General features: G+C 41.1%; 1 protein-coding gene across 1 annotated transcript in view; it reads left to right on the forward strand.

Annotated features, from left to right (window-relative positions):
* Window positions 1–25,044, forward strand: part of HMCN1 (hemicentin 1) — a 240,065-nt gene that overhangs the window by 106,334 nt on the left and 108,687 nt on the right. Inside the window, exons 30-40 of the mRNA XM_087726175.1 lie at window positions 641–795; window positions 5,450–5,728; window positions 7,523–7,804; window positions 9,756–9,864; window positions 12,406–12,575; window positions 14,954–15,108; window positions 16,419–16,542; window positions 19,211–19,312; window positions 21,945–22,121; window positions 22,805–22,956; window positions 23,721–23,844. Of these exons, the coding sequence (XP_087582301.1) occupies window positions 641–795; window positions 5,450–5,728; window positions 7,523–7,804; window positions 9,756–9,864; window positions 12,406–12,575; window positions 14,954–15,108; window positions 16,419–16,542; window positions 19,211–19,312; window positions 21,945–22,121; window positions 22,805–22,956; window positions 23,721–23,844 (1,829 nt within the window). The remainder of the gene's footprint in view (window positions 1–640; window positions 796–5,449; window positions 5,729–7,522; window positions 7,805–9,755; window positions 9,865–12,405; window positions 12,576–14,953; window positions 15,109–16,418; window positions 16,543–19,210; window positions 19,313–21,944; window positions 22,122–22,804; window positions 22,957–23,720; window positions 23,845–25,044) is intronic.

A 25,044-nucleotide genomic window follows, 5' to 3' on the forward strand; every position in this document is an offset into this window, starting at 1 on the left:
CCTTTTCTGTAGCTGCTCCGGCTCTGTGGAATGAGTTACCAGCAGAGATCCGGACCCTCCCCACGCTCGTGGCCTTCCAAAAAGCCACCAAAACCTGGCTGTTCCGGCAGGCCTGGGGTTGCTGATTCAAATCAGGTTCAACCCCCAATTAAACCAGATGTATGTTGGGTTTTTAAACTGTTTGTTAATGTTTGTATTCTCCCCCTGTTATGTTATTTTTTATTTCATTCGTATTTGTAAGCCGCCCTGAGTCCCACTGGGATTGGGCGGCATATAAACCCATTAAATTACGAATTTACAAATTAGGTTCTATATTTCCCCAGAACAATGGATTACTCAGGACAGCGGTGGGTTGTCATTTTTTTCACTATTGGCTATGGCGCACTCCTGCGCGCACTTGTTCGCGGTGCTTCTGTGCATGTGTAGAAGCATTGGGGCGGGTGGGTGGAGCATCCTGTCACCGCTACAACTGGTTCAGCCAAACTGGGCCGAACTGGGAGCAACACACCACTGACTCAGGATTTTCCACAGGGGAAATTTTGATATTATTTTACTTTGTACTGTACCCTTCAGTATGTAAGCTTTATTTACAAACATTTTATTAAATTGATGCCATTTTAAGGTGTTTTCCCCCTACCAGGACCCTCTTTTTAGGTGATCCTAATATTGAGGTTTTGGACAAAGGGCAGATTCTTCAGATAAAGAGTTCTCGAAGTGTTGACAAAGGACGCTACCAATGCAGTGCAACCAATTCTGCAGGAAAGCAGTTTAAGGAACTCAAACTCATAATCCACAGTGAGTTATTACAAAAATGCATTGCACATCTGTTTAAGGCATGGTGATAATAAATATGACAGAGGTCCCTGTACCCCAATTTCTTCCCACAGAAGATAAATCAAAAAGTTCCTTCAGCTGACAACATTTATTTATTCATTCACTTGTGCCTTTACGTTCATCTTATTGTAGAAACTGTAAAATTGATCACCGTAAGAAATAACGCTTAAAAGAAAAACACAGTTATTGATAAACATGCTAATGATTATATCAGAGGTTCTATTGCTATAATGGATCTTTAGTCTAGAAAACCCCATTGTATTTTTTTTTTCATTGTGAAAATTTGGAATTGGAACTTCAGAAACAGACTTCTCAGAGTTGATTTTATCCCTTTTTCGGTTGTTTGTTTCATTCCCTGTTACTGGAAGGGGGCCTTTTTCTGGTTCCACCACAAAACCGCGGTAGACTAAAGCGCGCTCGACGAAAGCGCATACGTGACGTCATCACAGCGCGACGAAAACAGCACGCTGTGAGTGGTAAACTTAAAATTAACGCGTAAATCTAAACCTAACCCCCCCAAACCTAACCCTAAACGTAACCCTAAGCCTAACCCTTAACCTAACCCTAAACCTAACCCTAAGCCTAACCCTTAACCTAACGCTAAACCTAACGCTAACCCTTAACCTAACCCTAAACCTAACCCTAACGCTTAACGTAACCCTAACCCTAACCCTAACCCTTAACCTAACCCTTACCTTTATGTGAATCGGCTTGCTTTAAAAGCGCTTTTTAAAGCGCCCTTTTTTTCCCCGCGGTCGTATTTGTGGCGCTGCTGATGACGTCAGGTACGCGCTTTAATCGGGCGCGCTTTAGTGGACCGCGATTTTGTCGTGCCACGCTTTTTCTTCCTCTGTATTTAAGGTAGAAAGTTGAAATTAACTCATTTTTCCTCTGGACTGTCCTCTTTATGACCAAGTTGCAGAAATGAAGGTTTCCCTGATAGACAGAAGAACTGAGTGACCATCACATTTGCAACTGTGTGTAGCATAATTTTATGGACATTAGTACTGTTTTTTCTAATTTCCAATACATTTCTTGTATTACAATTTCTTCTTCAGTCAAACAGAGATTCTTTTCAGGTACAGATAAGTGTTTTCTTTTTGGTGATTTTAGTTATTTCTGGAATTATAATATTTAGAAATTTGAGCATTTTACTGATTTTTGTTTACCTTGCCAAAAGTTGAGGAACTAAAGAGATTAAAATCTTTAAATGGAAAGAGACAGCTTTTCTTTTTGAAAGAGTGAATAGAAGGATCCTTGTGTGGGAATTCTGTCTTGTTTACATAATAATTGTAAAACAAAATCTGGAGGGTGGATTACCAGAGCCACAAGAGGAAATGAGAGAAAATATTTGATTTATAGACCTGTGAAAGGCTTGATTTTTTTTTTAAACTCTTTACTGGAACCAGAAGTTATTTCTGAAGATGAATAAATCCCTGTGGAGACAATTGAGATGGATTCACTGGATTTATAAATCCACAATCTGAAAATGTTTGCATGTGGATTTTTTTGAAGCTTGGCTCCCAGTGCTGACTGTCACACTCATGTGACTGAAGATAATTTTTGGCACGGATAGACAAAGCTTAGAAACAACTGGGTAAAGTACATGAAGAGTACTAAATCATTATGGTGATTCTTTAAAGTGAATCTATTTCTCTTAGTCTGAATTCTTACTTCCTTTTCCAGGTTGAATTTTACTGAAAACAAAGCTTTGTCTTCCTTTTGTGATTAATGAAAGATTAAAGTGGATTGGTGAATTCCCAGGATTAGTGAGCATAACCTGAGAAAGAAAAATTGGCAAAAGAGAACAGCAGTAATGAATCGTACCTGTTGTTTGGCTAAGATAGAACCTAGATAGAACATTTTGAATCTTGTATAGTCATTGAAACAAGAGACCAGTGATGGAGTGCCAGAATAGTGAAGGATAGGCCATAACTGTCATTATGCATGAAGGCTTTATGGAAGTATGGAGAAATAAATGAAAGACAAGAGAACAAAATGGGAAACAATTTGTAGGGGAGAAAGTCTATGTAATAAAAAGCTGACCATATGTTATAGCACTTAAAACAGAACTAAACTTGGATGAGGTTGTATTTCCAATTACTTTCCCCAGTATCTTAAACTCCAAATACAGCAATTCAGAAATTATCTGACACCCAGATAAGTGTTATCTTCGTTTTGTTAGCTGCCTTCAAAATTTATTTATTACTGGTATATCCCTGAGGCCAGATAAAACCAAGGAAAATAAAAGAGGAAGAATTTTCAATACTAAATAGCACGTAACTGCTGTTACATTTATATGTGATATAATAGACAGGCTACTTTAAACCGTGTAATTCTTCTTCAAATAATACCTACGAAATGCAGCATTGGGAATATACGTGAATTAATAAAAGATATTTGGAAGTGTTCGACTTCAAGCTCTTTTTCACTCATATTTCTCTTAAAAATCTGTTCCTTTCTGCATCAGAGTAGATGACTCTGAACATCTGTTCAAATTGGGTATGGAAAATCGCTTAGATTAGTTGGCTAAAGTATCCCCTTACCTAGAGGAGCCGAGGTGGCGCAGTGGTTAGGGTGTAGTATTGCAGGCACTTCAGCTGACTGTTATCTGCAGTTCAGCGGTTCAAATCTCACCGGCTCAAGGTTGACTCAGCCTTCCATCCTTCCGAGGTGGGTGAAATGAGGACCCAGACTGTGGGGGCGATATGCTGACTCTGTAAACCGCTTAGAGAGGGCTGAAAGCCCTATGAAGCGGTATATAAGTCTAACTGCTATTGCTATTGTTATCTGCAGTTCAGCGGTTCTAATCTCACCGGCTCAGGGTTGACTCAGCCTTCCATCCTTCCGAGGTGGGTAAAATGAGGACCCGGATTGTTGTTGGGGGGCAATATGCTGACTCTGTAAACCGCTTAGAGAGGGCTGAAAGCCCTATGAAGCGGTATATAAGTCTAACTGCTATTGCTATTGCTATTGCTAGACATGCCGTACATTTGAATACATTCATGTTTTTCTTTGCCAACCAATACACCTGACTGTATGTTATCTTTGAAACCTATCACAGGTTGGGTTTTAGTCATTCTGGAAGCATAGGTTGTAGTTGGCATGAATACATTTCCACCATCAGCAATCACATTTGGAAACTTGTTTATTACACCATATGAGTGTGCTGTGAATGTCATTTACAGGCATCTGCAAATGATTAGTTTACAATCACTATTATAGGCTTGAAGAGCATATATTTGCTTGAAGAGCAAGGGTGTCTAGTTCCGGATTTCAAAACATATTGAAATCATCAGGGTGCTTTAAAAACTTCTGGTTTTTAAAGTCACATGAGGTTTCTTGGGTGAAATTTAAAGTCTTTAGTAAAGCTGTTTTCTTTTTAAGGTATTGAGTTGGCTAGCAATGCAGTGACTATCAAGACTTCTTTTTTAAAAAAAAATAAACTGCTTTTACATGTGTTTATGTTCTTATAGTCCTTGGCCCTTATAATTAGAAAGATATCATATTTGGCCAACTGGAGCTCATCAAAAGATCTCAAATCTCTACTCTAAATTTTATAAAGACTTTTGGATATATGACTTCTCTGGGTGTGTGTGTGTGCCATGTTTCTGTTTCATTCTCTCACTCACTTATTTTTAAAGAAATATATGCCCCATTTTCTTTGGAAGAAAAGAGTCTCAGACTAGCTCACAAAATTAAAACCACATAAAACACAGTAACCACATATTTTAAGAGAAAATCAATATCTAAAGTTAAAATGTAAAGGATTGGCATTAACTGTCAAACAAAATGAATCAAAAGCAGAATCAAAGGTTTAGTAATGAACTGAAAAATATGTATTTGAAGAAAATTTCCCCTTATAAAACATTGCATATGTACATGTATATATATATGTGTGTGTGCATGCGCGCGCACGCGCGTGCGCGCACACACACACACACACACACACACACACACTTACTTACTTAACATTATAGAGAGTTTCTTTCTTTCTTAGATCTCCTATTAACATGCTAACTAACTTTCCAAGCACTGGAGCCTTCTCCAGGGAATTAGACAGTGGTGGGATTCAGCCAGTTCGCACCTATTCGGGAGAACCGGTTGGTAACTTTCTAAGCAGTTCGGAGAACCGGTTGTTGGAAGAAAACTTCCTTTGGTTTTTTCCCACTTTACAGGGCTAATCCTGTAAGGAAGGCAGGAAGGAAACATTCGGGTGTTGTTTCTAGCTTAATCTTTATCGCCCTGCTTACAAAAACTGCCTCTCCGGTTAACCCTTATTACCATTGTAACAGCTAAGGTGAAGCGCCCATCGACCTGAGTAATGTTGAGTTGGCCCCGCCCACACGGTCACATGACCACTAAGCCCTGCCTACCCACCTGGTCATTAGGACAGAGAACCGGTTGGTAAATTATTTGAATCCCACCAGTGGAGTTAGGTCTTCTCATAATGTGCCTAAAGTAGGATAATTTGAGTCTGGTCATTTGTGTTTCAAGTGAGAACTCTGAGTTGATTTCTTTAATGCTCCACTTGTTTGTTTTCTTGGCTAATAGGATATTTTGTATATTTGTTTTTGAATCTTACTGTTCTTCTTTTTATTCCTTTTCTACAAAGTTCCACCTATAATTAAAGGAGAAAACATTACCACGGAGGTGTCAGCATTGCAACATACCAGCTTGAAGCTGGAGTGTGAAGCACGAGGAATTCCAGTTCCTACAATAACATGGTATAAAGATGGAAGCCCAATTATTTCTGGACCCCAAGCTCTTTATTTGGAACATGGACAATTTCTTCAGATCCCTCATGCTCAAGTCTCTGATTCAGCTCAATACACCTGCCAGGCAACCAATGAAGCTGGAATGGCTGAAAAAATATTCCAAGTGGATGTCTATGGTAGGAAGTGATATCATCAGGGGTGGGTTCCCGCCAGTTCTAACCTCTTCTCTAGAAGAGGTTCCACAAATCTACAGTGCCGTTTAGAACTGGTTCCAGCTCCCTCCCCCTGCCCGTCTGCCCATCATCAAGATGAAGAGCGAGAGGAGGAATTCTGGGAGTTGAAGTCTACAAGTCTTAAAGCTGTCAACTTTGAACACCCCTGGGGGTTTTTTTTCTAAAGGGTTAGGGGTGCAAGGGTCTTGTAACTTGACAGCTTTAAGACTTGCATACTTCAATGCCAGAGTTCCTGAGCCAACATGACTGGAGGAGGAATTCTGGGAGTTGAAGTCCCAAGTCTTAAAGCTGTCAAGGTTGAACACCCCTAGGGTTTTTTTCTAAAGGGTTAGGGGTGTAAGGGTCTTGTAACTTGACAGCTTTAAGACTTGCATGCTTCAAATGTCAGAGTTTCTGAGCCAACTTTTTAGTTGCTAAGCAAGAGTGTTGTTAAGTGAGTTTCACCACATTTTACAAGTTGGCCATGCCCACCCAGTCACATTGTCCTTGTACATCATACATTCAAACAAAGATGTTATTCCTTCATTTTTCAACAAGGTATTCTAAATAGTCACTTCATATATATACCAATTTTTAATTACTTCTTTATTAAAATTATTTATCAACAACAAGATATCTTTACAATATATACTTAGCGTTATACATTATATCACCAATCCTCTATCAAGTATACATAAATTCATTGTTATCCTTATCCGTTTTAAAACAATTTATTGTTTTATTGAAGATGCTAGTGACTTTGGCAGCCTGATTCTACTTCCGCGCTTATTATCTACATAACTAAATTAGTTATAAACAATGTAAACCAGGTTAACATTGTTAACAGAGCCGAGGTGGTGCAGTGGTTAGGGTGCAGTACTGCAGGCCACTTCAGCTGACTGTTAGCTGCAGTTCAGCGGTTCAAATCTCACCAGCTCAAGGTTGACTCAGCCTTCCATCCTTCTGAGGTGGGTGAAATGAGGACCCAGACTGTGGGGGCGATATGCTGACTCTGTAAACCGCTTAGAGAGGGCTGAAAGCCCTATGAAGCGGTATATAAGTCTAACTGCTATTGCTATTGCTATTGCTAGATATGCCGTACATTTGAATACATTCATGGTTTATTGCTTCTTTCACTTTCCCAAGCCCTCGTGTCTTTCATTTAGAGGTGGCGCGGTGGGTAGAGTACAGTACTGCAGCCACTTCAGCTGACTGCTAACTGCAGTTCAGTGGTTCAAATCTCACCGGCTCAAGGTTGACTCAGCCTTTCATCCTTCCAAGGTGGGTGAAATGAGGACCCGGATTGTTGGGGGCAATTTGCTGACTCAATTTGCTAAAAATCTGTAAACCGCTTAGAGAGGGCTGAAAGCCCTATGAAGCGGTATATAAGTCAAATAAATAAATAAATAGATAGATAGATAGATAGATAGATAGATGATAGATAGATAGATAGATAGATAGATAGATAGATAGATAGATAAATGATAGATAGATAGATAGATGATAGATAGATAGATAGATAGATAGATAGATAGATAGATAGATAGATAAATAAATAAATAAATAAATAAATAAATAAATAAATAAATAAATAAATAAATGAAAATATCTATACTGCAGGGTATGGATCCATGGAGAACATATGTCACTTTTAGCATGGAGGAAAATTCCTTAGGCTGAGAAAAAAAGAAAACCAATTGTGACAATGTTGGCTTGTGGGGGGTGGAAAATCTTAATTTTTTTTTTACTTTTTTCCAGTACCGCCAGTTATTGAAGGTGTCAGTGAATCCCTTCAAAACAAGCAAGTTGTTGTTGGAAGTTCACTTATATTGGAATGTAATGCAGCCGGCAAACCCCCTCCCCTATTAACCTGGCTGAAGGATGGCGTTCCTGTTACGGCAAGTGACAATCTCCATGTTGTGTTTGGTGGGAAGAAGCTGGAGATCCTGAATGCTGCCGTGGCTGACCATGGCCAATATGTCTGTGTAGCTACCAGCATAGCTGGGGAACAGGAGATCAAGTACGATGTGGAAATCCTCGGTGAGTAGAAACCATGGAATGATGCATTAAATTTTATTTTAGAACTCTTGGTGGTGCAGTGGTTGGAATGAAGAACTGCAGGATTTCTCTGCCCATTAACAGGAATTCGATCCTGACGGGGCTTGAAGTTGATTCAGCCTTCCATTGACTGAGGTCAGTAAAACGAGGACCCAGATTGTTGGGAGCAATAAGCTGACATTGTAAACCACTCAGAGAGTATTGTAAAGCTTTATGGCGTGGCGTGTAAGCCTAATCACTATTGCTATTTGGTTTTCGTTGCACTTTCAAAGAATGCGAAAGTTACATATTTATATTAGCAATAGCACTTAGACTTATATACTCCTTCATAATGCCTCATAATCCTCTACAAGCAGTTTACGGAGTCAGCATATTCCCCCCCAACAATCTGGGTCCTCATTTTACTGATCTTGGAAGGATGGAAGGATGGATCAACCTTGAGCCGGTGAAAATCAAACTGCTGGCAGTCAGCAGAATTAGCCTGCAATACTGCATTCTAACCACTGCACCACCATGGCTCTTTGTACGCAGTTTCTACATTTCCAATCCATGTGACATTTGAGATGATAATTTCTTAGTGACTGATGCTTCCTTTCCTTTTCTACACATACATAAAGCACCACTGGGATGCTTTTGCACACTGTAGAAATATTGCAGTTGGTATTTTCAATTCAAGTTAGTGGATAATTTGGACATAACGAAAGTTAAAGGGTAACTTGTTTAGAATTTAGAAATAAAATAAAATAAAAATTATTAGTTGGTAGTCTGATATTGTCTTGAAATTCATTCCGATTTTACCTATAACTATGTTGATTATTATATAAAAAGAATCACATTAGACTATTAGACCGTCACAGTTGCAACATGAGTTTGGATTTTTCCTCCAGCTGCAGAGTTACAATCGTGTAATATTTTTAATTAATCAGGAACATTATTATTATTATTAGGGAAAGTGTAATAGGATGTAGGGGTGACCTTGATTGACAGGGGGAAGAGTTATAGGCTAGACAGTGGTTTGATAAACAAAATCTGAGTGTGAAGGAGGGATGAAGATGGATAAAGCATCTCAGAAAGGACCTTTCCCAGTTTTTAGGAGACTAAAAGTACTTTTAGACTTTCAAAATGTTGTGATTGTAACCTTATAATAAAGGTAGTGTTTTTAATCCATGATTGCTATTTCTTGCCTGGTCTACTGTACCTCGAAGTGGGGGTGGGAAAGGGGGAAAATCAACATTGATGTGAGCCACAATAAGAGAAATCCTAGTCTTCTTCTTTCAGCATTTGGCGTGTTAACAAGTCTCCATGCCATTCTGATAAACTTTCTCAGAAGAAAATGACCCCTGCAGATAATGAGGCTTGAAAGTAGGTTCTCTAAGCCCAGTGGTGGGATTCAGCCAGGTTGCACCTAGCCGGGAGAACCAGTTGTTAACTTTTTGAGCAGTTCAGAGAACCGGTTGTTGGAAGAAATCTCCTTTTGTTTTTCCCCACTTTACAGGGCTAATCCTGAAAGGAAGGCAGGAAGGAAACATTCTAGTGTTGTTTCTAGCCTCATCTTTATTGTCCTGCTTACAGAAACTGCCTCTCTGGTTAACCCTTATTACATTATAGTAGCTAAGGCAAAGTATCTATCGATATGAGTGACATTGAGTTCACCATGCCCACCAAGTCACATGACAACCGAGCCACGCCTACCCAGCTGGTCATTAGGGCAGAGAACCGGTTGTTAAACAATTTGAATCCCACCACTGTCTAAGCCTGAATGCACAAACAATTTGTCAAGGAAACACCATAACACGTCAGAAAGAGTACGGATAATAGAAAAGATATTTGAAGATTATTTAAAAACCTGTAAATATATTTTGAAAATATTTCTACCTAGGATTCAGTTTCCATCCCTCCTGTCTCCCCCCCTCCCACTCTCTCTTCCCCCTAGTTCCACCAAGTTTGGAAGGAGGAAATGAATCTTCAGACCACACTGTGATTCTCCACAACCACCTAGAGTTGGAATGTCCAACAATAGGAACACCCCTGCCAAGCGTCACGTAAGAGATTATAACTCAATTTTTTTTAAAAAAAGTTCACACAGGAAATTTGGGTGAAAGTAAAGTTACCAAGAAAGTGAAGTGATAAAACCATACGATATTCCATAAAATATTTTTTTAATAAAAAAAATTGGATTGGATTGGATTGGATTTATTACATTTATATGCCGCCCTTTTCCACGAAGGGGACTCAGGGCGGCTCACAATTCAGTCAGGGAAGGGGGTACAGACAGGGGGATAAAAAGACGAACATAACAATACAAAATTTAAAAACACACAACAACATACCATTCGAGAAGGGGGGCAAAAGCTCTTTAGCCCCAGGCCTGTCGGAACAGCCAGGTTTTAAGGGCTTTGCGGAAGGCCTGGAGGGTGGTGAGGGTTCGAATCTCCACGGGGAGCTCGTTCCAGAGGGTTGGAGCAGCCACAGAGAAGGCTCTCCTCCGTGCTGCAGGAGATTTAATTGCCACCTGTAAGGTTACCTCCTGATGGGTATTTCTCGTGGCTGGTGACATTTGATGGGAAGGCAAAACAATCCTGGGGGAATTTTTCATTTGTTTTCCTTAACCTGGGAAACAGGAGACCAATTTATTCCACATGCTACTCTCCTGATTCAAGAACGTGGAGAAAAATCAGTCAGTCAATCTCATATTAGCCATGAAGGATACATTGTGATTCTCTGTTGTTTCTCTGCAAATACGACAGATTCTCAGTGCACAATTATCTGGCAAATTCAGTAGTCTTAGCAGTGCAGTTATATTGAGCCGAGGTGGCGCAGTGGTTAAATGCAGCACTGCAGGCTACTTCAGCTGTTCTGCAGTTCGGCTGTTCAAATCTCACCGGCTCAGGGTTGACTCAGCCTTCCATCCTTCCGAGGTGGGTAAAATGAGGACCCGGAGTGTTGGGGGCAATATGCTGACTCTGTAAACCGCTTAGAGAGGGCTGAAAGCCCTATGAAGCGGGATATAAGTCTAACTGCTATTGCTATTGCTATTGCTGTTTCAAAAGTAAAAAGAAGAAAAAAATGGCCAACTGAAAGATTTATCATCTAGAAGTGCCTTCAGGCCTTTCAATTAATCTTGATTATTCAATTTTTTACTTTATAATGAGTTCTTTCTTCTCCTTCCTGCTCTTCTTTTACTGTCTAGAAAAGGTGAAAGCTTATTTTTTTGGAAAAGTAATGCCATGAGTTCCCAGGGTAAAATGGATGGAATGCATAGCATGCAGAATGAACTGCTCAACTCACTAGCAAAGAAAGATGGAAATTAATTTCCATAGACCTGGCCAGTTCAGGGGTTCACACATCCCATTTCCTTCTACACTACAAAGAAGTTCTAAAGTGAAAAGTTGTGCTAGTACTTTCAAATAAGGTTTTATTGTCATAGCTTTGCCTGGTGCACACTTCTGCCTTTTCCCACTAACCGCTGCCAGCATGTTTCTTTCCAGAAAAGATAGGTTAAAGTAGAATTATAGTATGATGCCCTTTCAATGATAGTCCTAGGGCAGGGCTGTGAAATTCCTTGGCCACAGGCTGGATGTGCTGGCCACGCCCTCACCCGGTTTAGCAAAAGGGGAAAAAGTCCAAATAATGCATGTGATAATGCCATGACGACGTGAGTCTGACACCCCTGTCCTAGGGGATATATGGTTCACCGAAAAATGCGCGCACGTCAAAAGTGCGCCGACAAAACCGCGGTGAAAAAGCCGTGATGTCGAAATTGCGGCAACAATAGCACGCCGACAAAAGCGCGCCAACAAACAATGCGAAAACAAGGTATTAACCCTAACCCTAACCTAACCCTAAACCTAATCCTGAACCTAACCCTAACCCTAACCCTAACCCTAACCCTAACCCTAACCCTAACCCTAACCCTAACCTAACCCTAATCCTGAACCTAACCCTAACCCTAACCCTAACCCTAACCCTAACCCTAACCCTAACCCTAACCCTAACCCTAACCCTAACCCTAACCCTAACCCTAACCCTAACCCTAACCCTAACCCTAACCCTAACCCTAACCCTAACCCTAACCCTAACCCTAACCCTAACCCTAACCCTAACCCTAACCCTAACCTAACCCTAATCCTGAACCTAACCCTAACCCTAACCCTAACCCTAACCCTAACCCTAACCCTAACCCTAACCCTAACCCTAACCCTAACCCTAACCCTAACCCTAACCCTAACCCTAACCCTAACCCTAACCCTAACCCTAACCCTAACCCTAACCCTTACCTTAACCTAATTGCGCTTTTGTCAGCGCGGTTTAGTTGGCACGCTGTTGTGGGCCCGATTTCAACGTCACGGCTTTCTCACCGCAGTTTTGTCGTCGCGCTTTTGATGTGCGCGTATTTGTCGGGTCACAGGGATTATGGCAACACGCATAAATCAGCATCGTTTACTAGATGGCAATCCTATCTCTCAATCCTGGAACTGTAACCCTAATCTTGACACCTGGAACTGTAAACATTCTCATTTATGCCTCACAATCTCTTCTTTATGCAAAATAAACATTTTAAAGATCTGCTTTTCTCCCATCAGGTGGTTCAAAAACGGCCAACCAATTGAAGGAGGAGTTGGATATAAATTTTTGCTCAATGGACACAAGTTTTTCATCTCTCGGGCTGAGATATCTGATGCAGGCCACTATCAATGTATAGCAACCAACAAGGCGGGAGAAATCAAGAAAGAATTTGATGTGATTGTGCATGGTGTGTCATTTTCTGTAGGAAAGGGGGAAAAGAGAATGTTTGGGTTATACCTTTCTGTGAACCATTTTAAATACGTTATGGTTTTCTGAGGACATAACAGAAGAATTTCAGGATTTGAAATGGATTTAGAAGCTTTGTGATATTTATGAAAAAAATAGAAGTCAAGTTATTCAAGTATATGCTAATTGTTCTAGGCTACTTTAGCACACAAATATTGAACCCATTCCTGCATTGCTCTATTAATCTTTTCAAGCAAACCTTTATTAGGTATTTGGATATTGAACACAACTCAGATACCCTTCTAGTCTTTCCTTCTTGCTATTATTTCTTTCTGCCACTTCTCCATAGATTTATGCAATGTGCCTGTGCTTCTTAACTGTAGCAACTTTAAGGTGTGAGGATTTCAGCACCCAGAATTCTCCAGCCGTCTAGGTTGACTGGGGAACTCTGGGAGCTGAAATCCACAGGTCTGAAAGTAGATAAAGCTGAGAAACTCTACACTATTGTCAAAACTGTCATTTCTCCATCAGTATCATCAGTGGTGGGTTTCAAAAATTTTTGGAACCTACTCTGTGGGTGTGGCTTCCTTTGTGGGAGTGGCTTGCTGGCCATGTGACCTGGTGGGAGTGGCTTGCGGGCCATATGTTTTCTTTCATCTCTCTCTCACTCTTTTTCTTTCTTTTTTATTTATTTATTTCTTCCTTTCTTTCTCTTTTTCTCTCTGTGTCTGTCTGTCTGTCTGTCTGTCTGTCTGTCTGTCTGTCTCTCTTATTATGTGTTGTTGTCTTAGTGCTGTATTTCCCCTTCCCTGGTTTCTGTGAGCCGCCCTGAGTCCCCTCAGGGAAAAGGGCGGCCTACAAATAAAATCAATTCTAATTCTAATTCTAATTCTCTGTCTCTCTGTCTCTGTCTCTGTCTCTCTCTGTGTGTGTGTGGCAGTGGTGGGTTTCAAAAAAAGTTTGGAACCTCTTCTGTAGGTGTGGCCTGCTTTCCGGGTCCACTGGTGGAACCTCTTCTAACCCGTTCGGTAGATTTGACGAACCGGTTCTACCGAATAGGTGCGAACTGGTAGGAACCCACCTCTGAGTATCATGCTGTTATTGGGCAGGGAAAAATATGTTCTGGGATGTGACAAAAGAAAACAATTTTTTGTTGCTAGTTGTGAGGTCATGTCCAACCCATCGCAACCCCCTGGACAACATTCCTCCAGGCCTTCCTGTCCTCTACCATCCCCCAGAGTCCATTTAAGCTCACGCCAACTGCTTCGGTGACTCCATCCAGGCACCTCATTCTCTGTTGTCCCCTTCTTTTGCCCCCAATCTTTCCCAGCATTAGGCTCTTCTCCAGTGAGTCCTTCCTTCTCATTAGGTGGCCAAAGTATTTGAGTTTTATATTCAGGATCTGACCTTCTAAAGAGCAGTCAAGGTTGATCTCCTCTAGGACTGACCGGTTTGATCGCCTTGCAGTCCAAGGGACTCGCAGGAGTCTTCTCCAGCAGGAAAATAAATTCCAAGGTTGCTATTTTTCAGTAATTACTGCATATTTAGTGAATATTTTGCCTTGGACCATTGTTTGCTCCTTAGAAAAAGATTGCTTTCACTGGTTCCTGTATAGATAGCTGGATAATTCATAATAATTCTTTAAGCGAAGTAAAGTATATTGTGTATAAGCTTTTTGAATTTCAAACTTATGACAGTGACGTGCAGTCAGGGGGAGGCAGAGCCTCACCACTGTCATCATGAAAAGAAAAAAAATGTAAAAGGAAAAGGAGTTAGTTGCTGCCAGAGTCACAGTGGATGACTCTGCTTAGTGCTTAACTGTTTAAAAAAAGCCTCTAAAAAACTACAGGAGGAGGCGGGAGAACCACCTGCCTCGTTTAGTCTGACTTTATGATCACTCGAGCAGAGTTAAGCAAAGGTTAAAAGCTGAAAAATTCCTTATGTAGATGAGGCACGTGGTTCTCTTCCCTACTCCTGTAGAGGGCGTTTTTTTAGAGGCTTTTTTAAACAGTTAAGCAGAGTCATCCATTGGGGACTCTGGCAGCAGCTAGCCCAGCCTGACCTCAGCAGCTCTTGCCTTTTTCCTTTTACATTTTTACATTTTCATGATGGCAGGCAAGAGCAGAGTTGAAATCCTCTGTGAAACAGCTGGAAAATGTATGTGGGCCGGAGGGAGGGGGAGGAATTCAAAATTAAGGTAATTTGTAAGCAAGAGCTCAGGCGGGCGAAAGAAAGAAAGTGCTTTAGACAGTGGGGTGTTGGGGGGAGAGGACTGCCTCACCAGCCATAAACCTCACCGCACGTCACTGACTTATGAACATATGAAGAAGCTTCATGACTAGCAGCTGCGTAAAATTCTGTCTTGATTTTTTTTTGCAGTCTCTCCAACAATCAAGATGAGTGGTCCTTCCGAAAGATTTGTGGTGATACACAAATCAGTAACCCTGCAGTGTATTGTTAATGGCATACCAATCCCTTCTATCACATGGCTAAAAGATAATCAGCCTGTAAATACTGCTAGAGAAAACATTGGGGTAAGTAAAAGGACCAAAATCATTTCACAGTGTTAAATAATATTGTAAAGGAAAACATTTGCCAGTGTTGAGCAGATATTCGATTTGACGTGATCAAAACTCTTCTGAAGTAGCCTTCTCCCCTTTCTTTTTTTCTGAAAACATAAAAAGAAAAACAGCTATCCAGAATTCGTTGTGGCAAGACCCCAGTTGGCTAATACATTTCCCACATATAGTATGTGCACCTCCAATAGGATCAATTATATATCTGTTTTAGTCCAGCAAGCCTTTGACTGGATGGATGGAAGGATGGAGGGATGGGTCAAATGACTGAGGGCATTCTTGCAGGAAGAGAGGCCAAGACAGTGGTGGGATTCAGCCGGTTCGCACCTATCCGGGAGAACCGGTTGTTAACTTTATAAGCAGTTCAGAGAACCGGTTGTTGGAAGAAATCTCCTTTTGTTTTTTTCCACTTTACAGGGCTAATCCTGTAAGGAAGGCAGGAAGGAAACATTCTGGTGTTGTTTCTAGCCTCATCTTTATTGACTTGCTTACAGAAACTGCCTCTCTGGTTAACCCTTATTACATTGTAACCGCTAAGGTGAAGCGCCATCGACCTGAGTGACATTGACTTGGCCAAGCCCACCCAGTCACATGACCATTGAGCCCCACCTACCCAGATAGTCATTAGGGCAGAGAACCGGTTGTTAAATTATTTGAATCCCACCACTGGGCCAAGAGCAAGTATTTTATGCATGCATGCTTGTGAAGGAAATAACTTCGGATTGGCAGTCGGATTAATAGACAAAGAGAGTGTACAAAGATAGAGCCGAGGTGGCACAGTGGTTAGGGTGCAGTACTGAAGGCCACTACAGCTGACTGTTATCTGCAGTTCAGCGGTTCTAATCTCACCGGCTCAGGGTTGACTCAGCCTTCCATCCTTCCGAGGTAGGTGAAATGAGGACCCAGACTGTGGGGGCGATATGCTGACTCTGTAAACCGCTTAGAGAGGGCTGAAAGCCCTATGAAGCGGTATATAAGTCGAACTGCTATTGCTATAATCCTTAATCTTTATTTACACCCTAATGCCCCTTGGGGCCAATAGGCCTTGAGATGCTGAAGAGTCAGTGCTACTATATTGAATATCCAACAATTGCGCACGTAATTGCCACGATTGCCCTTATAGTTTGAAAGAAGAAACCAATGTTTACTGTTTTTGCTTATATTATGATAGAAATCTCATAGAAATTATGATAGAAATCTCATTGGTTTGTTCATCGTAATTGAAAAATCTTGCTGTTGTTTTTTGTTTTGCTTTTGCTCTGGAGCAGCTGGAATCTTCAGGGCGCATTTTGCAGATTGCCAAGACCTTAAAAGAAGATGCTGGCAAATACACCTGTGTAGCAACAAATGCAGCTGGTGAAGCCCAGCAATCCATTTATCTGCATGTATATGGTAATGACTTCTCATTGGCAGTTCAGTATTACCTGTTGATTGTTAGTTATACCTATCGTGCTATGTTCCCAATTCCATGCTCAATTTTAGTATTCAGAGCAAGTAACTTATTTGGGCATCAGATGCCATAGAATAGTGTTCTGACCCCCCTCGTCCCACATCGCCAAAGATAAGTTACGGCATTTAATTAACAGACAGACAGGTCCTTGGCAGCAAACCGGCACAGACAAACTTGGGCAGCAATCCAGCACAGATAAGCCGTGGCAGCAATCCAGCCTGCCAAGCTCACAATAATGTTCTCCGACATTAGTTCCTGTGTTGACTTCTGCAAAAGGGGTGTGTGCACAAGCAGTCCTTTTATAGTCTGGAGAGGAGCCTAATGACCACCAGCTGAGTGCAATTACCTCCTGTAATTGTTCCTTATGCCTATTAGCTCTCCGGTGCTCGGCATCTAGGAACAACTTGAGAGACCGCCTTCTGCCGATTACCTCCCTCCGACCGATAAGATCGCACAGACTGGGCCTCCTCCGAATTCCATCCGCCAGTCAATGTCGACTGGCGACTACACGGAGGAGAGCCTTTTCTGTTGCAGCTCCGACCCTGTGGAACGATCTCCCCGTCGAGATACGCACCCTCACCACCGTCCAGGCCTTCCGCGCAGCCCTCAAGACCTGGCTATCCCAACAGGCCTGGGGATAAGCCTCTAATTTGCCCCACCCGAGTGTTGAATGTTGAATGCAAGTTGTGTTTTTATTATTTTATTTTGCTCACATATTGTTTATTTTGAATTGCACCCCCTCCCTAATAATTGTAAGCCGCCCTGAGTCCCCTTAGGGAAAAGGGCGGCCTATAAATCCTAATAAAATACTAAAAATACTAAATACTAAACTCCCTTGGCCTCCCCACTGCTGACGTCCGGATCACTCTCCCTTGTCTCCTCCCCACTGGTCCAAGGCTCAGGCACCTCCTGGTGGCCAACCAGCCTCTCCTTGCCCTGCTTGGAGTCGGAACCCTGTCCAGGGCCTTCCACATCCTCCAGAGCCGACTCATAGAGCCCCTCGCTGTCGGAGTCTGGTGGCAGCTCCAACGGCTCCTGCTGGGCCACAACAAATAGTCTAAGTTGATGGTTGGAGTCTTTCCCCAACCAATTATTAAAAATGCCTTGAAATGTCTCCAGAGCATCACAGTTCAAAGGGTTTTCAATGATTCAAGTCCAAGCCAATAACATTTTGAGATGTATCACCTTTATTATTAATGTATATAATTTAAACCCTATCTTATTTCCCAGAGGGTATTCCAAACTATATAAGGTAAACATGTACTATATATTATACATGCATATACCCTTTTTGTAAAACCTGATAATCAAAAAGTTAAAATCCCCGTGAAGATCAAGTCCAGTTAAGAAGTGTGGCTGAAGAAATCTAACTTGAGGCTTTGATCTCAGAGCTTAGGAGACCTGATAGATGATCTCCAAGGTCTCTTCCAACTCTCTTACTGATATAAGAAAATAAAAATTTTGTATCATGGGGTATTCAGGAACCTTGTAGGGCAAGTCACCTAGCAGAAAATTTTTAAAATGCCAAGGAGGGAAAGAAACAATATATAGATTGTTCAAGGAGTTATGATTAAAAGTATACGATGTAAGCAAATTGGTTAGCACATCACCTTTGATGCTTTAGTATTGCTAATATTCCAGTAGATCAGCTCTTATTGGGTAAAATATCATTTTATTTTATTTAATTTTCCTAGATCACACATATCCCTCAATTTTACTTTGAAACATTTGCCACCAAACTTTAGTAAGTTCTGTCTTAGCAATATCTATAGTCACCTATAAAGCCCTCCATGGTAGTGGATCTGGGTACTTGAGAGACCGCCTACTGCCAATTACCTCCACACGACCTATTAGATCTCATCGATTAGGCCTCCTCCGAGTTCCATCTGCTGGTCAATGCCGACTGGCAACCACACGGAGGAGAGCCTTCTCGGTGTTTGCTCCGACCCTATGGAACGATCTCCCCGTGGAGATTCATACCCTCACCACCCTCCAGACCTTCCGCACAGCCCTCAGAATCTGGCTATCCCATCAGGCCTGGGGCTAAGATTGTAACCCGCCCAAATGGTATGAATGTTGTGTTTTAATTATGTATTGTCTTATATGTAAAAAGTCTGTTTTCCCCCCTTTCCTTTTTGGATTGTGAGCCGCCCTGAGTCCCCCCAGGGAAAAGGGCGGCATATAAATAAACCTTCTAAATCTAAATCTAAATCTACTTCAGTTTAGACTTGAACAAATTACGTCGGGCATCTTGTCTCTCAGCTGAGTAATTCTTAAATCCAATAATAAAGTCCAAGTTGAATTTTATCATCTATCAGAGTGTTCTGATTCTGAGGAACAAAACCAGGCTGTGGGAGATGTAAGGCGCCACAATTTTAGAAAGATCCCGGAAAGAAAAAGGAGAAATCACTGTATTATTATGGCTACTCTGTAATTAGAAACACATTGCTTTATCTCTAGGTCATATCTAGGCTATTCTTTGAGCATTTACTGTAGATTGTATGAATGGACATACATTTATGTTGGAAACTTGTAAACTAAGTACAGAGAAAGCCTGAGCACGATACGTCTAAATAAAAGAAACCATAATTTCTTCCTTTTTTCCCCCAGAGCCACCTAGTCTTATAGATGCAGGAATGGTAAGAAATGAGACTGTAATTGTGAACAATCCAATACAGTTAGAATGCAGAGTGTCTGGAAATCCTTTGCCAGGTATATTCATATATATATATATACTCATAGCAATTCTGCCTCCTCACATAATGAAAATCGATCATGCAGAAATTGTTTTTTCACTGAACTCTATATAGAATAGCCCACCTCTTTCTTGCAAAGGATCTTAAGTTTGACGCTTAACTGAACTGTTGTAAATATGCATGTTTTTCCCGTTAAATGCAGGTGCTGAATTTGTTTTGGCATATAGCTTGTTATAGGTTTAACAATAATTTAAAAAAACCCATGTTTTATAGACAAAAGACACTTTGCAAAGGAAGCTGAAGCATGTGAAAGAACATGTTAACTGAAAGAACACTGGTTAGGAGAAAAACATTTGCTCTCTGAGATGTACTTTCCATGGGCATGTTGCTGCGATGGGCTTCAAAAATTTTGAGAACCTCTTCTGTAGATGTGGCCTGCTTTGTGGGAGTGGCTTGCTGGCCATGTGGCCAGGTGGGAGTGGCTTGCTGGCCATGTGACCGAGTGGGAGTGGCTTGGCAGTCATGTGGCTGGGTGGGCATGGCCAACTTGTAAAATGTGGTGAAACTCACTTAACAATGCTCTTGCTTAGCAATCAAAATGTTGGCTCAGGAACTCTGCCATTGAAGTGTGCAAGTCTTAAAGCTGTCAAGTTACAAGACCCTTGCACCCCTAACCCTTTAGAAAAAAAAACCAGGGGTGTTCAAACTTGACAGCTTTAAGACTTGTGGACTTCAACTCCCAGAATTCCTCCTCTCGCTCTTCATCTTGATGATATGCAGATGGGCGAGGGGAGGGAGCCGGAACCAGTTCTAAACGGCACTGTAAATTTGTGGAAGCTCTTCTATAGAAGAGGTTAGAACTGGCAGGAACCCATCCCTGGCATGTTGCCCTCATGCATTCATGCAGAAGCTAGATTAATTATTTCGTTGAATTCCGTATCAAGGAAATGTTCAAAATAGAATTATTACTCAGTATGTGGAGTGGCCTGGCCTTTTTTTTTTTTTTAACTTTATGCAATCTAATGAAGAAGTTCAAGAATAAGTTTGAAAGAAGGATATTGGCTGCTCCGATTGCTTTGGCAAAAGCAGTAAAAAAAAAGATTGATATCTAATATTTTAATTTGTGAACAAAATCCATTAATGCAGCAGTGAATTGTATCGTTTGTGGGATTTGATCTGTCATGACTCATCTTCATAGGCAAGTTATTATTTAATGCTATAAAGCTGCTGTGCTCCCTTTAAGTATATCTTCAATGCCACATCTTTCCTGAGAGAGAGAGATAGCAATAGCAATAGCAGTAGACTTATATACCGCTTCATAGGCCTTTCAGGCCTCTCTAAGCGGTTTACAGAGAGTCAGCATATTGCCCCCAACAATCTGGGTCCTCATTTTACCCACCTCGGAAGGATGGAAGGCTGAGTCAACCCTGAGCCGGTGAGATTTGAACCGCTGACCTGCTGATCTAGCAGTAGCCTGCAATGCTGCATTTAACCACTGCGCCACCTCGGCTCTTAGAGAGAGAGTAGGGAAAGCTGCACGGGTGGGCATCAAAATTTTTAGCAAGGGGTTTTCTGCCCAGTTGCTGGGTGGGTGTGGCAACGGTGAGCGTGGCCTAGTCAGCCTCCTTCACCACCCAAGGGGGGCGTTTTTGCCCTCCCCAGGCTTTCTTTGAGCCGAGGTGGCGCAATGGTTAAATGCAGCACTGCAGGCCACTTCAGCTGACTGTTATCTGCAGTTCAGCGGTTCTAATCTCACTGGCTCAAGGTTGACTCAGCCTTCCATCCTTCCGAGGTGGATGAAATGAGGACCCAGACTGTGGGGGCAATATTCTGACTCTGAAAACCGCTTAGAGAGGGCTGAAAGCCCTATGAAGCGGTATATAAGTCTAACTGCTATTGCTATTTGAGCTTCCTCTGGCTCCGGAGGCTCTCCGGAGGCTGGAAATGGACCCATTTGGCCTTTTGAACTTCCAGTAGGCCTATTCCCACCCCCCCTGAGCCTCTGCGCGTGCCCTGCTCTTACCTGCATCCAAAATGAGCCCATTTTGGGAACTCTTGGGAGGGGTAGGGTGGGGCAGGGAGGGGTGGGCAGGGCCGGATTTGGGGGTACTCCGAAACGCACAAAATCTTAGCTTAGAGGTTCTCTCCGAATCCCTGCAAATCCCCAGCAGGTCACCCCTGGAAAGCTGTATTTCACCTGAGATTTAATAGTATCTTGAAACAACCTTGAATGATTTGGTAGCAGCTTATGTGGGCTGCCCTATAAATATTACCCCACAACATCCAAATGAAATAAGAAGGTATTGAAGAAGAGAGCAAGAATAGGTGGGCCACGAAGGATACTTTAATGGGCCATATTGTAGGCAATTAGTGTCTACCTTGAAACTGTTTGCAATTTGAGAGTGAAAAAGAATTCCTCTTTAATTTTGTCTTCCTCACCTGTTGGAGTGGAGTAAGCAAGCAACATCTATTAATCACTCACTTTTCCTAATATTCCTCTTGCTTTAAACTATGACGTTTCTGTACTTTATCTAGGCATCTGTCAACAATGTAAGTGGTATTGGAATAAAAAGTACTGTCACTTGAATGTTTCCTTCTGATAAATTCTTTTATGGTTTGGACCAAATACATCTTATTTTATTTTGCAGTTGTCACATGGTACAAAGATAACCTTCCTCTCATCAATATTGCTGGCATCACTTTCTTGAACAGAGGGCAAGTTGCCCAGATAGATGCAGCCCAGATCTCTGACACTGGGATTTATAAATGCGCGGTGACGAATGCAGCAGGAGTAGCTGAATTATTCTACAATCTTCAGGTCCATGGTAAATCCTGCTTCTCCTAACAAAATCAGTTGGGGCAGGAAAGACACATCTGCCTTTCAACTGCACTTTTCAGGTTTTTTTGCATGTATTTAAGTCATTTTTCAATGCTGCTTTGAGAAAAGAAAAATAGTTCTTTGCAGTATTTGAACAATTCAACAATGGGAAGGCTTTTAATTTTGAAGTGTTTGATTGACAGGGCTGCCATGCAATTAGATTTGGAAGAGAGGTCTCACTATCTCAATTTCATCAGTGGGTGTGGCCTCCTTTGTGGGAGTGGCTTGCTGGCCATGTGACCTGGTGGGAGTGGCTTGCCGGCCATGTGTTTTCTCTCTCTCTCTCTCTTTCTCTGTCTCTCTCCCTCTCTCCTTTCTTTTGTCTCTCTGTTCCTTTTTTCCTTCTATTCTATTTCTATTTCTATTTATTAAATTTATAGGCCGTCCAATCCCGGAGGACTCCGGGCGGCTTACAGAAATAAAAATATTAAGAAAAAGATTAAAAGCAAAAAACACAAGACAAATTAAAAGAAACACACCATGCACCCAGTCTGAGCGGGGCTGGACCTCAGTCAAGAGGTCAACAGCCCCAGGCCTGCCGGAATAGCCAGGTTGTGATAGCTTTTTGGAAGGCATCTCTCAGCATATCTCCTCGAACAATATTTCTCTCTCTTTTTTCTTTTTTTCTAGTTCCTCCCTCCATTTCAGGAAGTAATGAAATGGTAACTGTTGTAGTTAATGATCAGGTGAGATTGGAATGTGAAGCCCGTGGAATTCCTCTTCCTATTCTAACCTGGTTGAAGGATGGCAGTCCTGTTTCTAGTGTTTTGAGTGGACTCCAGGTAATTTCTTAGCAGCATGAAAGGCATTTATAGCAATAGCAATAGCAGGTAGACTTATATACCGCTTCATGGGGCTTTCAGCCCTCTCTAAGCGGTTTACAGAGTCAGCATATCGCCCCCAACAACAATCCGGGTCCTCATTTCACCCACCTCGGAAGGATGGAAGGCTGAGTCAACCCTGAGCCGGTGAGATTTGAACAGCCGAACTCCAGAACTGCAGTCAGCTGAAGTGGCCTGCAGTACTGCACTCTACCCACTGTGCCACCTCGGCTCATAATTTACCCACATTTTAGGGATTTCTCCATGGAGACCCGTCTCTTTAAATTTGGGATCATAAATTATATTAAGTTATACTTCAAATTCACCTATAATGTGGAAGCAATTTTGTCTGGGTTAATTCATCAATAAAAATCTAAAATGTAACGCCAGAGTTACCTTGGGGTAAGAAGGGCAGGCTATTAATTTTATAAATAAATAAAAAAAACCCCACATAGTTGTACAATATTTTGATTAGGACCCATAACAAAACCAGCGTTAGAATTATTGCTAGAATTAAAATCAGAATTATCTAGAATTATTCATTAGGCAAAACGTTGAGCAGAAACAAGAGAAATGTAAGCAGTGAAAATAATGTTAGAGATTTCTTGGCTGATGAAAAAACATTTCACATCAGGAAAATTGTATTATGTGAATAATGAAAGTTAATACTCTGATTCAACCTGTGTTTCATTCTTTTAAAAAAAACAATTCCACTCTCTTTTTAGATTCGTTCTGGAGGTCGCATCCTAGCACTCACGAGCGCTCAGATTAGTGATACTGGAAAATACACGTGTGTTGCAGTAAATGCAGCAGGAGAAAAACAGAGGAATATTGATGTCAGAGTTTTTGGTAAGAATATAAGCAAAGTTTATACCAAGAACTGCAGAAGTATTCTTGAAGGGTATCTTGAATCTTCCACCAATAAGCTATCTTGGAATTTTGTAGATCTGTTGTCCTATCATATCTTGATGGACCCCCAATTGTGATGCTTGATTAGATTTCTAAAATGACCCATGGCATTTTTTTATTGTACTACATATTACAGATTGATCTTCTCACTTCCTTTCAATCTGGAAGTGATATCCTGTGTTTATTTTAATAGAATGGACTTCATAGGTTTCATAGGAATCTAACATGGGAAGTCATCTTCAAACGAAAACTATGTTTCTTTGGGACAAGTAGATAATAATTGAGATGGTAGTAATTTTCTTCAATTACTGAAAATTTGCACTTAAAAACTACGAACAAAAAATATTTAGATGTTTGCTTAAAATGATGACGAGGCTTCGCATATTGTCTTGAGACATTCTAGCAGAGCCGCTCTTCAGAGATGCTTTTATAGTACATTGCTGATTTTTAAAAAAAAAAAACCCTATGAAAATACAACTACAGGCACGAAAAATAAAGATTTACAAACAATGATATAGCTAGATTAATCAGAGAACTGTAATAGGCTGCAGTATTCTGTTAATGCATACTTGGTTGTGAAAATAGTGGTATGCAAAGCACTTGAATTTTGAATCTCTCTGTTTTGAATTTGAGACAGTATTCCAACTTTAAAAGTGTTCTAATGCTACTCCAGCTATTCTGGAACTGTTCCAAATTCCAAACAACCAGGGGACATTTCGAGTTTGGAATACTTCCAAAACGATTGGAACAACGCTAAAATCCTTTCAGTAAGTTTAAGAACAAACCATTGCATCTCAAAACAACGCATGAGACCTCAGAACGGAGGCTCAAAACTCTAAATGCTTTGCATTTGAAATATTTTACACTCTTATAATTGTAAACACATTCTAAGATCTATAGAATGCCCCCTTCGTAACTCTAAACTAACTTTAATGGAAGAATTTAGGGCCAACATTTTCAGGTTACAGCACAACTGAAAAGCCCAAAAGTCCTAAGCATTTTAAAAAAGTAAATAACTAAAGAGCAAGAATGGTAACTGACTTTTGAAAACACCGTTAGGATGAAATCAATGTATTAAGTAATATATGATGAAGAATTGAGTACCAATGGAAATTGACATGGGGATCAGCTTCTGTATGT

This window comes from Thamnophis sirtalis, unplaced genomic scaffold (assembly GCF_051295495.1).
Source record: "Thamnophis sirtalis isolate CommonGarterSnake01/CBP01778 unplaced genomic scaffold, rThaSir2_p1.2 scaffold_12, whole genome shotgun sequence".
NCBI classification, from domain to species: domain Eukaryota; kingdom Metazoa; phylum Chordata; class Lepidosauria; order Squamata; family Natricidae; genus Thamnophis; species Thamnophis sirtalis.